The sequence below is a fragment of the Pelecanus crispus genome, chromosome 14, assembly GCF_030463565.1.
Source record: "Pelecanus crispus isolate bPelCri1 chromosome 14, bPelCri1.pri, whole genome shotgun sequence".
Lineage (NCBI taxonomy): Eukaryota > Metazoa > Chordata > Aves > Pelecaniformes > Pelecanidae > Pelecanus > Pelecanus crispus.
This window is the reverse complement of record NC_134656.1, coordinates 17,333,356-17,347,796: the sequence shown is the minus strand read 5'-3', so window position 1 is coordinate 17,347,796 and position 14,441 is coordinate 17,333,356. Positions and strand designations below refer to the sequence as shown.

The 14,441-nt window shown below is 52.6% G+C and overlaps 1 protein-coding gene across 3 annotated transcripts; it reads left to right on the top strand.

Annotated features, from left to right (window-relative positions):
- The first annotated feature begins 419 nt into the window (after positions 1-419).
- SRSF6 (serine and arginine rich splicing factor 6) lies at positions 420-4,883 on the top strand. Of its 3 annotated transcripts, XM_075721006.1 has the most exons (8): positions 420-644; positions 1,008-1,115; positions 1,631-1,669; positions 2,558-2,660; positions 2,892-3,094; positions 3,454-3,543; positions 3,665-3,721; positions 3,887-4,883. In XM_075721006.1, the coding sequence occupies exons 1-8, from the start codon at positions 538-540 to the stop codon at positions 4,026-4,028; spliced, it is 849 nt and encodes a 282-aa protein (XP_075577121.1). In that variant the 5' UTR covers positions 420-537; the 3' UTR covers positions 4,029-4,883. The 3 variants fall into 3 exon arrangements, with proteins under 3 accessions (XP_075577121.1, XP_075577120.1, XP_075577119.1); XM_075721005.1 differs by lacking the exon at positions 1,631-1,669 and having other exon boundaries at positions 1,008-1,153; positions 2,533-2,660; positions 2,892-3,100; positions 3,665-4,883; XM_075721004.1 differs by lacking the exon at positions 1,631-1,669 and having other exon boundaries at positions 1,008-1,156; positions 2,533-2,660; positions 2,892-3,100; positions 3,665-4,883.
- Positions 4,884-14,441: the final 9,558 nt, after the last annotated feature.

The window sequence follows — 14,441 nt, the reverse complement described above, 5'->3', positions numbered from 1 at the left end:
CCTCCCCGTCAGCGCCCGGCCCCACCGGGCTCAAGCGGGCCGGCTCGGAGCCGACTGGCAAAGCCGGGCTGCGGCCGAGGGGCCGCTCCGGGGCGGCGGCGGGGCCCGGCGGGGCTGCGGGGCGCGGGCAGGGCCGGGCCGCGCCCGCGGGAGGAGGCGGAGGCGGAGGCGGCCGCGGCGCCACCGCGCATGCGCAGAGCAGCACCCAGCAGCGCCCGGCGCCTGCGCAGCGCCGGCTACCGCCTCGCGAGCGCAGGCAGAGCGCTCGGCGCATGCGCGCCGCCACCCCGCCCGCCTCCCCCGCCAACCCGCTCGCGGGAGCGTGGTGACGCACCGCGCCGCGCCCCGCCCCTTCGCTAAAAGCGGCGGCGGGCGGCGGGCGCCATTGTGCTGCGGAGCAGGCCGCGGCGGTGCAGCGTGCGGGCCCGGCAGCGCCGCTCCCCGCCATCGCGCTCTCCTCTCTCTCTTTCCCCTCTCTCCCTTTCTCTCCCCTCTCTCTCTCCCCCTCTCCCTCCCTTTCCCCCCTCCGCCGCGGACATGCCGCGCGTCTACATCGGCCGCCTGAGCTACCACGTCCGGGAGAAGGACATCCAGCGCTTCTTCAGCGGCTATGGCCGCCTGCTCGAGGTCGACCTCAAAAATGGGTGAGCGCCGCCCTCCCGCGGCCTCAGGGCCGCCAAGGCCCGGCGGACGCCCCGCGTCCCCCCGTGTCCTCCCCCCCCCTCCGTGTCCCCGTTCCCCGGCGGTCCCGTCCCCCGTCGCCCCCGGGGCTGGGCCGGCCGCGCCCGCCGCCCCCCGCCCGGCTCGGTCCTCCCGCCCCCGCCCCGCTGCCGCGTGGCGCCCGCCTCAAAATGGCGGCGGCGGGGGGGGAGCGCGGGCGCTGCGGCGGGGCCGGAGCCTCCAGCCCCGGAGCCTCCGCCCCCCCTCCGCCCCGGCCTCTCCAGCCGCGGAGCCTGCGGCGCCGCGGGCGGGCGGCTGAACGGGCCCGTCTTCTTCCCCTCCCCCAGTTACGGCTTCGTGGAGTTTGAGGACTCCCGAGACGCCGACGATGCCGTTTACGAGCTGAACGGCAAGGATCTGTGCGGGGAGCGTGTGATCGTGGAGCACGCCCGCGGCCCCCGCCGCGACAGGGACGGCTACAGCTACAGTAGTCGCAGTGAGTACGGGCCCGTCCTCCTGCGTGGTTACAGGGCTGCTTGGGGCGAGGGGCAGGGGGCGAGGGGAGGCGGCTCGGCCTCGGGGCCGCGGGTGATGGAGTCCCGTGGGGCTGGGGGGGCTGGCGCTGGCTCAGCGAGCACGGCCGGAGGGGATGCCTGGTGCAGCGGCGGGAGCGGCCCGGCTGCTGCGGGCCTTTTTCCTGGCACCGGCGTTGCACTCAGCCATCCCCTAAGAAACCCGCCAGGGCGAATACGTGAAGCCGTTCTGGCCGCAGAAATTGTGGCCTTCTAGAAAGGGTTTCGCGTTCGTTAGAAATGATACGCTCTGCTAATTTAAGGGCTCCGGTGTTCTTGGGAGCGTGTAGATGAAACGGCGATGTTGCATCGCTGGTGTGAATGGCTAAATGCCGTTGCATAATTGGGGTAGAAGCACTCGGCTGTGAAGTTTCATGTGAATGTTTCAGTGGAATATATAGAAGGGGTGGGGGGAGGTTTTCGAGCAGGAATCTGTTGTGCTGAGTGGGGGATGTAAATATTTCTACGTTCGGCTAACTTGTATAGCTTCTTGAGCCGAGCTGTATAGAACTTAGCGGGCCTAGTACTGTACTTCAAAGTACTACGGTTCAGCTTTCAGTAATCTCTAGAAGCTTGGTGTTTGGGGGGGTGGGTATCTGTCTTTTTAAAAAGAATCAAATGTATGTTGTTTAAAATTGTTGCATGTTCAATTCAAACTTTTTAACAAGTCCTTGATGTTTCAATTTAAAAGTGACCAGTGGGGCTGAGGCTGTGTCCACTGAGGCTAAGATGACTGCCTTTCCTGATTGGCCATGGCTTTTCCATACATTGTGTGACCCTTGCCCTATGACCCTTTGGCTGACCTTACCGGAAGCCATGACGACAGCAGCCTTTTGCCATTAGACGCAGGGTGATGGTGAGGATTCCAAGGGTTAGACAAAACTGGTTAAACTGAACTAGGTGACTGTTACCTTGCGTGTTTTGTGGCCAAACCACCACCAAAAACCTCATACTGTGATGTAAGTACTTAGTGTAACTAGTAAACGTTTTTGTAAAATGTAGAAATGCATGTAATCAGTTAAGTTTTATATTTTACAATGTTCTGTAAAATAAAACTTAGCAAGGTGAATCTAATAAGGAGCAGTCACTCTCTAACAGATCTTAGGAGCACAGACTTGTAGGATTTTAGTCTGTTTGATTTGCCATTAATATAGATTATGGCAAAATTGCAAAGTTTATTGGAGGCTTAGAGAAATAAAGTCCTACTCCAGTAAATATAACTGTTTAACTAACTTTTTCAGAACTTTTAGTTTTCTTCATGCTGGGAGACGATCTAACTTTATTTCTTTGTACAATAAAGGTGGGGGTGGTGGCGGATATAGCAGTCGGAGACAATCTGGAAGAGATAAATACGGACCGCCTGTTCGTACAGAGTACAGACTGATTGTTGAAAACCTTTCCAGTCGCTGTAGTTGGCAGGATTTGAAAGTATGTATTAATGTTCTATCGTAGAGCCTGTTGTGACTAGCAGGAAGCAATAACTGCCTTTAATATCAATGTTCGTTTTGATTTAGCTAGAAGTAATTGGGAAGTACTTGCGCATGAATGTTTACACACAATTAATGCCGCTTGCGTTCGCTCGGGCTTGTCGTAAGCTAACGTACTTGGGGAGCGTAAGCACGTGGAACGGTTGTGTAACTCTTCATCTGCTCCCTAAAGGATTTCATGAGGCAAGCTGGTGAGGTAACCTACGCAGATGCTCACAAAGAACGTACAAATGAAGGAGTGATTGAGTTCCGATCTTACTCGGACATGAAGCGTGCCCTGGACAAGCTGGATGGCACAGAGATCAATGGAAGGAAGATCAGGCTGGTTGAAGACAAGCCCCGCTCAAGCCACAGGCGATCTTACTCCGGCAGCAGGTCAAGGTAACTTGTGGGACACGTCAGTCTCTGCACCAAGACTACTTACGCTAAGAGTGGGTATAGGTAGCCCTGCCTCCAACGGTTACCCTCAGTTGATATTGTAGGAATAGGATGATGCCTGAGAATGTAGAAAGAATTTATGTAATACAGCAAAGCCAGGTTTGAGAGTTTTTCACATGTGGAACATCGGATGTAATTCACTGACGGCACATCGAATCTAGGTGGATTACTAGTACGTCTTGATGTAGCCGTGCTTATTTTTGAGAAGTTCTTTAGCAGCTTTTCTCTGTTAGAAAGCATAACAGGGCGCACCAGACAAAAGAATAAGGGACAAATTGCATTTTCAATGTTTCTAGGTCACGATCTAGAAGACGGTCTAGAAGCAGAAGTCGTAGGAGTAGGAGCAGCCGCAGCAGGTCCCGTAGTGTCTCCAAAAGCCGTTCACGGTAAGTGATAACGTTGTTTTCCGTTAGTACAGGAATTGCTACTTGCTAATTGGTAGATACTTAAAACTGCTGTAAGTGAGCTTCAGTTCATGCAGAATAAACTCTTGTCTCTTTTTGAAAGTTCTAAATCCAGGTCACGAAGCAAAGACCGCTCACGTTCCAGATCTAAAAGCAGGAAGTCTAGATCAAAGAGCAAATCGAAACCCAAGTCTGACAGGGGTTCACGCTCTCACAGCAGATCCAAGGAGAAGTCTGAGAAGTCTCGGTCCAGATCCAGGTCCAGGTCTCGATCTCCCAAAGAAAATGGTAAAGGAGATGCTAAGTCTAAGTCCAGGTCGAGGAGTAGGTCTCGTTCCAATTCTCCGCAGCAGCAGCCATCTGCCAAGGCTCGTTCAGAGTCACCACCCAAAAGAGCTGCCTCGAGGTCCCGCTCCAGATCTCGTTCAAAATCTCGCTCACGATCAAGATCTAGTTCAAGAGATTAAGACTAGAACTCTCCTCTCACATTGCACACTATTACGGAACATTTTCCTACTTGTCAGGCCATTAGTGTTATGTTAGTACTTCAGAAGTTGGTTTTTTCTCTTGCAGGAGTGAATGGCCTAAGAACTAAATAATGAGGCATAAAGGTTTAATTTGTATCCCAAATTTGAAAATACAAGATCGGATGGTGGTACAAAGCAGGAAAAGTCCCCCTTTTGTAGAAATCGGCTAAGAGTTTGATTTTATAGCATTTCCGCAGGAGTAACTTAACTACTCTTAAGTGCAAAGTGGTTTTTATATTAAAAATAAACTGAATATAAACAGGCTTAAATCTGGGCTTTTTTGAAACTATCTTTTTTTTCCTATTTTTTTGATGGTTTTAGAACTATGGGTATCATTAGCTTAATAGGTTACAGCTTGCTACCAAAGGCAGGATTGCCTTGTGGGCAGGTCAGCTAATTCTCTGGTTTATCTTAATTTGTGGAAGCAGGCTGCAAACTATATAAACCGGTAACAGTGCTAGGAAGATTTTAGACCAGCAATAAACTCAATTTGGAGCGTTTGTGTTATATCTTGACTTGCCAAAAGAGCATTCTCCCCCATATGGTGACTGTATTAAAGGTAATAAAGGTACTCTGGAACCTGTATCATACAGTATTGCTGAAAAATCCTACGTTTCAAACTTGAAAGAATGAAAGCTTTCTGACATTTTTTTGCTTGAATATCAAGTGTCACTCAGCTGTCAGACACTAATGTGTCTCTTGGGTGTGGTCCAAGTCACTAGTATGTTGTATGGTTTGTCAGCCTCTAAATACCTATTGGATATGAAAACTAGGTAAATAAAACTGTCTTCCCTCCCTTTTGACTCATTTATGTTAACATTTTGCTTCAGACTAGGAGAGCTATAATCCTATTGTGTGTAAGTCTGAACTTTGTTGGAAATGTAATCTCTTTGAGCTAGAGTTCTAGTCTTAACAAAGGCTTTGCTAAACCACAGTTGCCAATTCACTTAAATTGTGGAATAGGACTCATCCCAAAAATTCCCCTTTATAGCGAAATTGATTTTTGTAACATGCAATAGCAAACATTAGAACTGCCTTGTACTCTTTATACAACGTGTAGTTTGACGTATAAAATTAAATTGGTGACTCAAACTCTTGTGTTTGTTGCAGTGTAATGGGATTCTTTTTCTGCCTCTCATGCCCGGGAAATCACGGTTTGTCCTACTTGCCTCTTGCTGGAGTAACTTCTTTGTTTTAGTAGGAGACTTGGGAGCTCTCGAAATGCGCTCGGTTTCGTGCTTGAGACCGGCTGGCCAGCCCAGCGCCGTTTCTCCCAACACATTGTCCTTTCTTCAGGCGCGACGATGCGAAAGCAGCACCTCTGACCGGTCAGAACGTCACACGTCTGTTCAGAGGAACTGGATCAGGCGCAAGGAGCACATCCCGTGCGTGCTCAAGTGCGACTTGATGCCACCATTTGCTGATCGTATCTAGAAAGCTTGAGCTTTTGCGAGTAGCCGTGCTAGTAAAGGGATGCCAGGATGAGCAAAGCTAGTTTTGCATGGTAAGCTCGCGTTCCTAATGGAACCTGCACACAAGCAATTACACGTGGCTGGTGTTGCCATAAGATCAGGTTACTGTTGCTTTTATGTTGTACGCTTTTCCATGCTGTTTCTATCCCAAGCATGGAAAAGCGGCCGTGCTTGAGCTGCCAAGCCAAGCTTCCCATGATTGTTTGTATAACCACGGAGTCTTACAGATGTTTCTGGCATGACTAAATCCACACTTCTGCAAAGTGCACTTAGTACTAAAGTTTTATTCTCTGCACCTGGAATGAGGTGACTCCTGTGTTTAACTTGTGATAAGTTTTTTTTTTTAAAGTGGTGTATTTTAGCATAATGACTAGAAAAATTACATGCTGTAGTTCTCGTTGCTGCAGGCAACACCTTCTCTGCATTGGATTTCAAATGTGGGGGAGTAGTGGGGACTTTTCTGCAGAAGTCAGACTGTGCAAGAACAGTTTAATGCAGGTTTATGGCACTAAGCTACACTTGTGGAAGTATTTACCTCCCTTAAAACTTGTTGACACAAAAGCATTATGTCCCCTTGATTTTATTGATGCTGATCATGGAGTAGGTCCGACTTCATGGAGAGCTGCTCTTTGATTAGCCTCCGGGGGTCTTCAGTAGAATACATGTTGCACTCCCCAAAACGAAGAGTAGAGCTTGGAGCTCAGTAGATTAAAAGGTATAGATGCATATTTTCAGTATCTCTGTGTGTCTTTGCGGTAATAAACAAGATGTTAACAGTTGCTTTTGTGCACATGCTTGTAGATATTAGTAACAGCTTGTTTCTAAAACTGATTTCCAGTGCCAGCATGAGAATGTCTTGGCCTCATAGTAGCTGTTAGCACCCCAGTCTTGGTTAACGATGCATAATGATGGCTTTTACCGACTATATTCTTAGCTTTCTGAAACAAGGTTGTTATGACAATGGTTATGTTTTGAAGTCATCTTTATTCGTGAATCACTTACAGGGAGGGCCTAGGCTGGATTTAACCAACTTGCCTGTAACTCCCTTAATGATCGAAGATTTCTTTTTCTGTTACCGGAGCCACGTGCGATGTCTCCCTTGGCTGCTATGCCACAGAGAAACGGCCCTTTACTGTGCAAATGAAGCAGGAATTCCTTGGCATGACTTGCATCCTTCTGGATTTGTTCCCTCTGGAAAGCTAGTAGGATTTCGGTAGTGCCAGACACTGAGCCAGTGCAGTTAAGCGCAAGGCTTGCAATTTTAAAGAACCCACCAACAAAACCTAAACACCATTAAATCCCTCTGGCTCTGACAGCACCCTTTTTTGTAGGCGTGGAAGACTCTGGTGTGTATTTGTGATCTCAAGTGTGATTATTTCTGAGATCTCTTGTAGGTGTTACAGAAGTGTGGTTTGGCTAAATGTCTTAAACTTCATAGAAGAGTACAAGACCGTAGAAGACTTGCCTGCTTGCTGTGTTTTGCAGCTGTAGCATGTGCTTTGCATCGGCCTGCAATAGTAGCAATAGTTGATGGCAAAACCATCCGGCGTGGCTCAGATCTCGGTTTGTAACCTAACTGGAGCCATCTTTTCAGGGATGTGCTTTAGTGTTAGGCATCCTGGCTTTTTTCCTGCATTTCGTATAACCAATATAAAATTGTTCTTAAAAAGACAAAAGAGAAATATGCCTTCTCATCAGACGTGGAGTGCAGGATTGACTTAAAATGTTAGTGTCCTGTAGCACATTGTGAAGGAGAACTCAACAGTACCGTTAAAAAATGTGAAACTTAGAATCTGGGGCTGTATTTGGAGTCTGTTCCTAGCCTTTTCCTGTATTTAAAAAAGCGTCTCTCCCTGTATTGTGGTGGTCAACATAAATGAAAGTTCTGTCCTTAAACCAGCGATTCATGTGACGTAAAATACCTCCTTTCAAGTTAGATGATGAAAACGCCTCTCCCCTTCAGTGTGTCCTACTTAAACCCCGGCAGGTAGTAGGGACGCGTTTCTGCTTCATGTAGGTGGTGAGTCGGAGTGCTCTGCGTGAAGCCACCTGCAGCCTTGGAAGCGAATCGGAATCTTCCTTGCGCCATTTCCCTTGGTCAGCGGTGACGCTGGCTATTGCGCACAAATGGGGAAATCTGGTATTAAAATACATTCTTGCTCAGAGTTTCCGGGTGACCCATCGTTTTTGTGCTTTGAACTTAAATCTCCTTGACTGCCTGCGTCAGGAGGTCATAAAAGAGAATTCTTTTTCCCAGGAAAAAAAGGCGTTTTCTTCCATGCTTTGGCTTCTAGCCGAGTGCTTTGGTGGAGACGAGAACAAATCCGTAATGCACCTGGGCTGGTGAGGAAGCAGGCTGCAAAATGTGACTATTCCTGATCTAGGTAGGTGACTGCAGTCCTGAAGCATGAAATGAGGTGGTGCTTCAGGGACTGGGGACGACGGTGAGCATCTGGCTGGCAAGGAAGGTCATTTGGTTGTCCCTAAAGCCAGTGAAGGGGGCAGATGAACTGAGATGCATACCTCTGTGATGCTGAGGCCCGGGAAGGCTTACCTGAGCCTTTACATCCAGAGCGTGGGATTTTCGGAAGCTGGTAACGCTACTGCTCGAGTCAGTGCAAGTGGTTCTGCTTCAGCCAGTCCCCGTGCTGCCAAGAAAAAAGAACAGCGTGCTTTGATAGGCAGACATACAGGCCTGTTCCATGCCAAGCGTCTGGAAATTGTTGCTTAAAAAGGAGCTAGGAGCTGGACTAAGAACAAGAGGATTTAAAATGTGCTGGTCACAAAACATACCCCTTGAAATGGTCATTTACGTTACATCGCTAAGAGAAAACAGGTACATTATGTTGGTTTGCTGTGAGGGAGCACAACTTTTGTGTGCGATGTACCCCAAAACGAGCATCTCGCCTAGCAACATTGCTGTGCTTGGAGTGAAACTGTGAGTGGCCAGAATAGGTGATGCTCCTTTTTCCTACTGTAACATTTCTACCTCTAAAGTTTGCGGTTTTAGAGTCCATGTACAACTGGGAGATTACTCTGTCCCAAACGACATTGTAACCGTCTCTGCACAAGCAGTGGGGAGGGGCAGTTAAAATGTGATTGCTGGATTTATTATTCATGTGGGGAGTAAGTTGAACTGTTTCCAATTTCTACTTAAATTGAGTTCAGGTTGGCATTGTAACATCCAGAGAGCAATTATATCAGTGAAAGCCAAAGCTGGGAAAGTAGTAGTTTGGCTCAGGAGCCTGGAAATCCCCAAAATTTATGCGAAATGCTGTGATCATTTGAAAGATGCATAGTTCAGATACTGATGATCAGAAGGTAAAGTTCCTGCGACACAATTAGCAGATCCTTGCTGTGTTTCTTGTGCGCTTTGTAGTGTCTATTTAATGTGAGTAGGAATGCATTACTTTAAAAGGTGAGAAGCACAACTGATACAAACACTGCTTTGCATAGTGGCAGCTGTTAAGGTTCAAGAATTTTAACTGTTCCTGGGATCATAAGGGTATCTGTTGACATTGTGATCAGCCCTTTCCCCCCACGTCTCATTTTGTGGTTAGGTGGAAAGAATCAAATAGCAGAATGCGGGCTCTTCGCTCTCAAAGCTTCTTCACGCATTACTGTTTTTGCTAAATGTGTGTGTAGATGTCAGAGGGGAAGTTTCAGTTATTTTGTAAGCCAATAAAAAATTGAAATAAACTGCTCTGGAGTGGCTCATAAACTTCTACCCTTTGAGCTACATCTGTCAGTGACACGTCCAGGTTGGTTGGATGAAGGAGGTGCGCTCCTGTACGAGAAGGAATGGTTGACGGCAGTTGGTACGATCCGGACCACTGAAAGAGCAGTGGCAGTAGGAAGATGTCTACAGCTAACGCATGCTTTGGGATACGCTTCACAACAGTTCGTACCAATACTCAAGTTTTGGATGTGATTCTGGGCGATTCTCTGACTCAAGGGCTACATCCTCTTCCTCTTGTTCACAGAAAGTGACTTCTGCAGGGCAGTCTAAAAATGAGTGTTTGAGATATTCTAAAAATTAGTATTTTTACTCATTTTAAAAGCAAAAGCTTGAGTTTTGCTCCAAAGTTTTGCCTTTGGCCAAGAACTGAGTACAGTGATTTTGGTCCAAAATCCTGACAACAGTGGAGGGAAAGCTCTGCAGGTGACACCAGGGTTGGAGGTGACTGGAAGATGCCGCCTGTGCTGTCATGTGGAGGGAGTTGGGGCGGGGGGAAATACTTGGGCAGGTCCTATGGTGTGTGCAGCTCCTGGAACAGGATTATCCTGCAAATGGGAATACAAAAGTTAGTGCCGTTAAGTTGGTAGATGTTATATAGATCGTGCCTCATCTGCTCGGTGTAATCACAATGTACAGGTGCACCCAGTCAATCTGCTAGTCGAAAAGCAGCGTTTCCCCTAAAAATGGGTAAAGTCCAAAAAGCTTTCCCCTGTGCAGTGTCTGTGGTCCTTGTTCTGCTCAGCGTCAACATCCTTGCTCAGCACCAACGTGAGAGGAAATGATACAGCAATGGGTCTCTCGTGGTCACGGTGGCGCAATGGCGATGCTGTACAATTAACCTGGGGGCAATGGCGGGGTGCACCAGCAGCGCTGGGGCGGCATCTCCTGTTCGCTCGACCCTCGGGCACAAAATGCCGCTCGGCAGGGAGTAGGTGCTGACAGGAGCTGGGGAGACAGGAGAAAATGTTTGGAAAGAGCTGCTCCACTTACCTCAGCTGGGTCTATTTGCTGACAATTAAAAACTGTTGCTCTGTGAGCTGAAAGTGTAACCCACTGTTTGCCATGATTTAGGCGTCACCTATGTAAGTGTGACGACCCAGAGCAGAATTCTTTTGCAGTTCTGCAAAAGAACCCTAGAGAGCATGAAACTGAGGCACGGAACCGCAGTGGGAATAAAAGCTACGGATGCCAGTTCGTACCTCAGACTTCCTCCTGTGGCTTCACGCTTTGTAAGATCTCTATCGGGCTCTTGGGTCAAATGAGCGCGGGCGGTGACTGCGGGTGCGGATGGGAGAGGCAGGTACAGCCGCCCGCAGGCGCCGCCGCCCTCTGAACAGAATGCGAGGGGGTGAACCCTGGCCTAACGCGTCGCAGAGCATCTCTCGTCAAGCACAGCCCTGCTGCAGTCTGCGCTAGGTAGGTCTGGTGGTATCGGTGGCATAGCGGAGTCTGACAAGCCATGTCAGGATAAATTCAGTAATAAAAGCATTACTAAGAGCTAAGTTTAAATAAAAGTTCATAGAACCACAGAATATCTCAGGTTGGAAGGGACCCATAAGGATCATCGAGTCCAACTCCCTGCTCCTCGCAGGACTACCTAAAACTAACCACAAGACTAAGAGCGTCGTCCAGACGCGCCTTGAACTCTGACAGGCTTGGTGCCGTGACCACTTCCCTGGGGAACCTGTTCCAGGGACCGACCACCCTCCGCGTGGAGAACCTTTTCCTAATGTCCAATCTGAACTTCCCCTGACACAGCTGCATTCCATTTCCTCGTGTCCTATCGCTGGTCACCAGAGAGAGGAGATCAGCAGCTCCCCCTCCGCTGCCCCCCTTGAGGAAGGTGTAGACTGCGATGGGGTCACCCCTCAGCCTTCTCCTCTCCAAGCTGAACAAGCCAAGTGACCTCAGCCGCTCCTCGTAAGTCTTGCCCTCGAGACCTTTCACCATCTTGGTCGCCCTGCCCCGGACACGCTCTAACACGTTGATGTCCTTCGTACGTTGAGGCGCCCAAAACCGCACACAGCGCTGGAGACAGGGCCGCGCCAGTGCGGCGTGGAGTGGGGCCATCGCCTCCCTCGACCGGCTCGCTGTGCTGTGCTCGACGCGCCCAGGACACGGCCAGCCCTTTTGGCTGCCAGGGCACGCTGTTGACTCACGCTCAACTTGCCACCAACCCAAACCCCCAGATCTCTTTCCGCGGGGCTGCTCTCCAGCCTCTTGTCCCCCAATTTTTACGTCTAAGTTGAGATGCTTTACAACAGCGGTCGCGGAAATGGAAGCTGAGGCACAGGAGGGAGAAACGGTCTGGTATTACATTGGCCAGAGGGCTTGCCGGGAAGCCGGGGATGCCTCCTCTTTTTTTGCCTGAAGTAGCCATTTCCCAGGAATTCATCATTAATGATTTTTTTATGGCAAGCGTAGCCAGGCACGTGGAAGCGATGGCAGAAGGTGAATGCTGGGTTGCTTTTCAAGTGACTGAGTTTCACTCTGCTCCTGATTCGAATCTATTTGAACCTCCCACTGCAGCACAAAACAGTTTATACGGGAAGACCTTTTCCTGTACTGCGCCACTGATGGTTTATTTGAAAAGGGGGAAGAAGGCAGTAGCAGCAAAAGAAACACTGTTACTTCCTGATTTTCAGGATCTAATTTGACTTTTTTAATGTATTCAAAATTTCAGAGTACGAAACTCAAGGTGATAAAAAACCGGCAGGTACTCTCGCTAGAAAGAGAGCTTGCTGCTGCGCTCCCCGAAGCGAGCGGGAGCGCTCCTTGCCCTGGGGTCGGCACGGCAGGAGCCGGCCCGCAGCGTCAGCAGGCAGCCGCCTCTCCCCGGCCGCTCCGACATGCATCCAGTGCCATTCTCAGCAGCTTTTTTTGTGCATTTTGGTCCTCGTGCTTCCAGCCTCGGCTCCTTCCGTTCCCACCTTCTGCGGGTAAGTGGGACAGACGTTGTGTAAGTGTCTAAAAGCCACGCTTCTCGTCTGGCCGTAAGTATGGAAGGTTGGGCAGGTAAGCTGTCCTGGTTTTTGATCCGAGCGCTCTGCAAGTCCTGCGTTTCCTCCGGAGACCCGCTTCGAGCCATCCTTTTGCTTCTCGCCGATCTTGGGGGTTTCGTGTTAACGTTCTCCGCTTACTCCCCGAGCCCGCGGCAGGAGCACCAGGGAGGAGAGGCATCCCCCGCTTCGCCAGGGCGGCCCGCACCCACCTGCGCCAGGCAAGGCCCGGGGAAGCGGTCTGCTCTCCGTGGAAGCAGTCTGCTCTCCGTGGAAGCGGTTTCTTCTCCGGGGAAGCAGTCTGCTCTCCGGGGAAGCGGTCTGCTCTCCGTGGAAGCGGTCTGCTCTCCGTGGAAGCGGTCTGCTCTCCAGGGAAGCGGTTTACTCTCCGGGGAAGCGGTCTGCTCTCCGTGGAAGCGGTCTGCTCTCCGTAGAAGCGGTCCGCTCTCCAGGGAAGCGGTCTGCTCTCTGGGGAAGCGGTCTGCTCTCTGGGGAAGTGGTTTCTTCTCCAGGGAAGCGGTCTGCTCTCCGTGGAAGTGGTCTGCTCTCCGGGGAAGTGGTCTGCTCTCCGGGGAAGCGGTCTGCTCTCCGTGGAAGTGGTCTGCTCTCCGGGGAAGCGGTCTGCTCTCCGGGGAAGCGGTCTGCTCTCCGTGGAAGTGGTCTGCTCTCCGGGGAAGTGGTCTGCTCTCCGTGGAAGCGGTTTGCTCTCCGGGGAAGCGGTCTGCTCTCCGTGGAAGTGGTCTGCTCTCCGTGGAAGCGGTTTGCTCTCCGGGGAAGCGGTCTGCTCTCCGTGGAAGCGGTTTGCTCTCCGGGGAAGCGGTCTGCTCTCCGGGGCCTCTTGGCTCCTAACGCCGGGAGGACGCGTTGGCGTTGGCCATGTGGAGCGATCGCTGTCCGAGGGGGGTTAGGACCCTAGGAGCCACTCGGAGACGACGCAGCTTCTGCTTTCCAAGCCCCCCGCCCCGTCCCGTCTAACCCAAGAGAGCCAAGCGGGTGGACGTGGCGTCCCCGCCGCCCGCGGCCCCTGCGTGGGGTGGGCATGGGGTCGCCGGGCCCCCACGCCTTCAGCACCGTCCCGACGGTGACCGGCGCCGGCTCGGGCTCCCCGGTGCCGCGGGAAGGGGCGCGGGGGGCCCGGCCGGGGTTGGGGGGGCCCCGCGCGTTGCCATCACACTCCCCCCCCCCCCCCCCCAAGGCCCGCGGCGGGATCGCGATCACGCACGGCGCCGCGGCCCGCAGGGCCGGGCGGGTTGCCATGGCGACGGCGCTCATTAAGCGCCCGCATCGCCAACCAAGCCGCCCGCCGCCCCCTCCCCGCCGCGCGCACGCACACGCACACTCAACACGCGCCTCCGCTCACACTCACGCACACGCGAGTTGCGCGGCCCCGGCCCCGCGGCCCCTCCCGCTCCCCGCTCCCCGGGCCCTGAGGGCGCCGCGGCGGCGGCGGCCCAGCCCTCGGGCGGCTCTGCGCAGCGCGGCGGCTCGGAGCAGCGCCCTGGCCGGGCCCCCCGCCGCCCCCGCCCCGCCGCGGAGGTAAGGAGCGCGGCCGGGCACTGCCCCAGCCCCGGGGGCCGCCTCCCCGCCCGGCCTCGGCCGCCTCAGGCCTCTCCCCCGCCGCGGGCCGGAGCGGGGCCGCGGGGCTGCCGGGGGGGGTGGCGGGGCCGGGCCGGGCTCCGCGCCGCCCCGCCGCTCCCCTCCCTGCAGCCGGGGCGGCCCCGGGCCCGGCGGGGGGGAGGGACGCTCCGCCATTTGCCGCCTTCCAGAGAACGGGCGGGCGGGGGGGACGGCGCCGGCCGGGCCGCGGCGGCGGGCGGGGGGCGGCCGGGAGCGGGGCCACGGCCCACGGGGGGCGGCGAGGCCGCTGCGGCTCCCTCCAGCACCGCGACGCTTAGGGGCAGCGAAGTGTGTTTTATTTTTTATTATTTTTTATTTTTTACTTTCCTCAAGGCAAGCCACGACGCCCGGCAGCGGGGGATCGCTCGCCCAAAAAAAAAAAAATTAAAAAAAAAAATTAAAAAAAAAAAAATTAAAAGGACACGCAGGTGCTTCTCTCCTTTGGGCAAGTTGCGTGGGGCAAGGCGGTGCCCGGGCGTGAGCCAGCGGCGTGCAGCTGGGATGGGGAGCGGGGCCGTTCTCCCCT

Excerpts from the sequence above, each read along its gene's own strand:
- SRSF6 (XM_075721004.1), top strand. The coding sequence starts at position 538 with ATGCCGCGCGTCTACATCGGCCGCCTGAGCTACCACGTCCGGGAGAAG. Across the intron at positions 645-1,007 it reads GAGGTCGACCTCAAAAATGG|TTACGGCTTCGTGGAGTTTG; the intron begins GTGAGCGCCGCC and ends CCCCTCCCCCAG. Across the intron at positions 2,661-2,891 it reads GTAGTTGGCAGGATTTGAAA|GATTTCATGAGGCAAGCTGG; the intron begins GTATGTATTAAT and ends TGCTCCCTAAAG.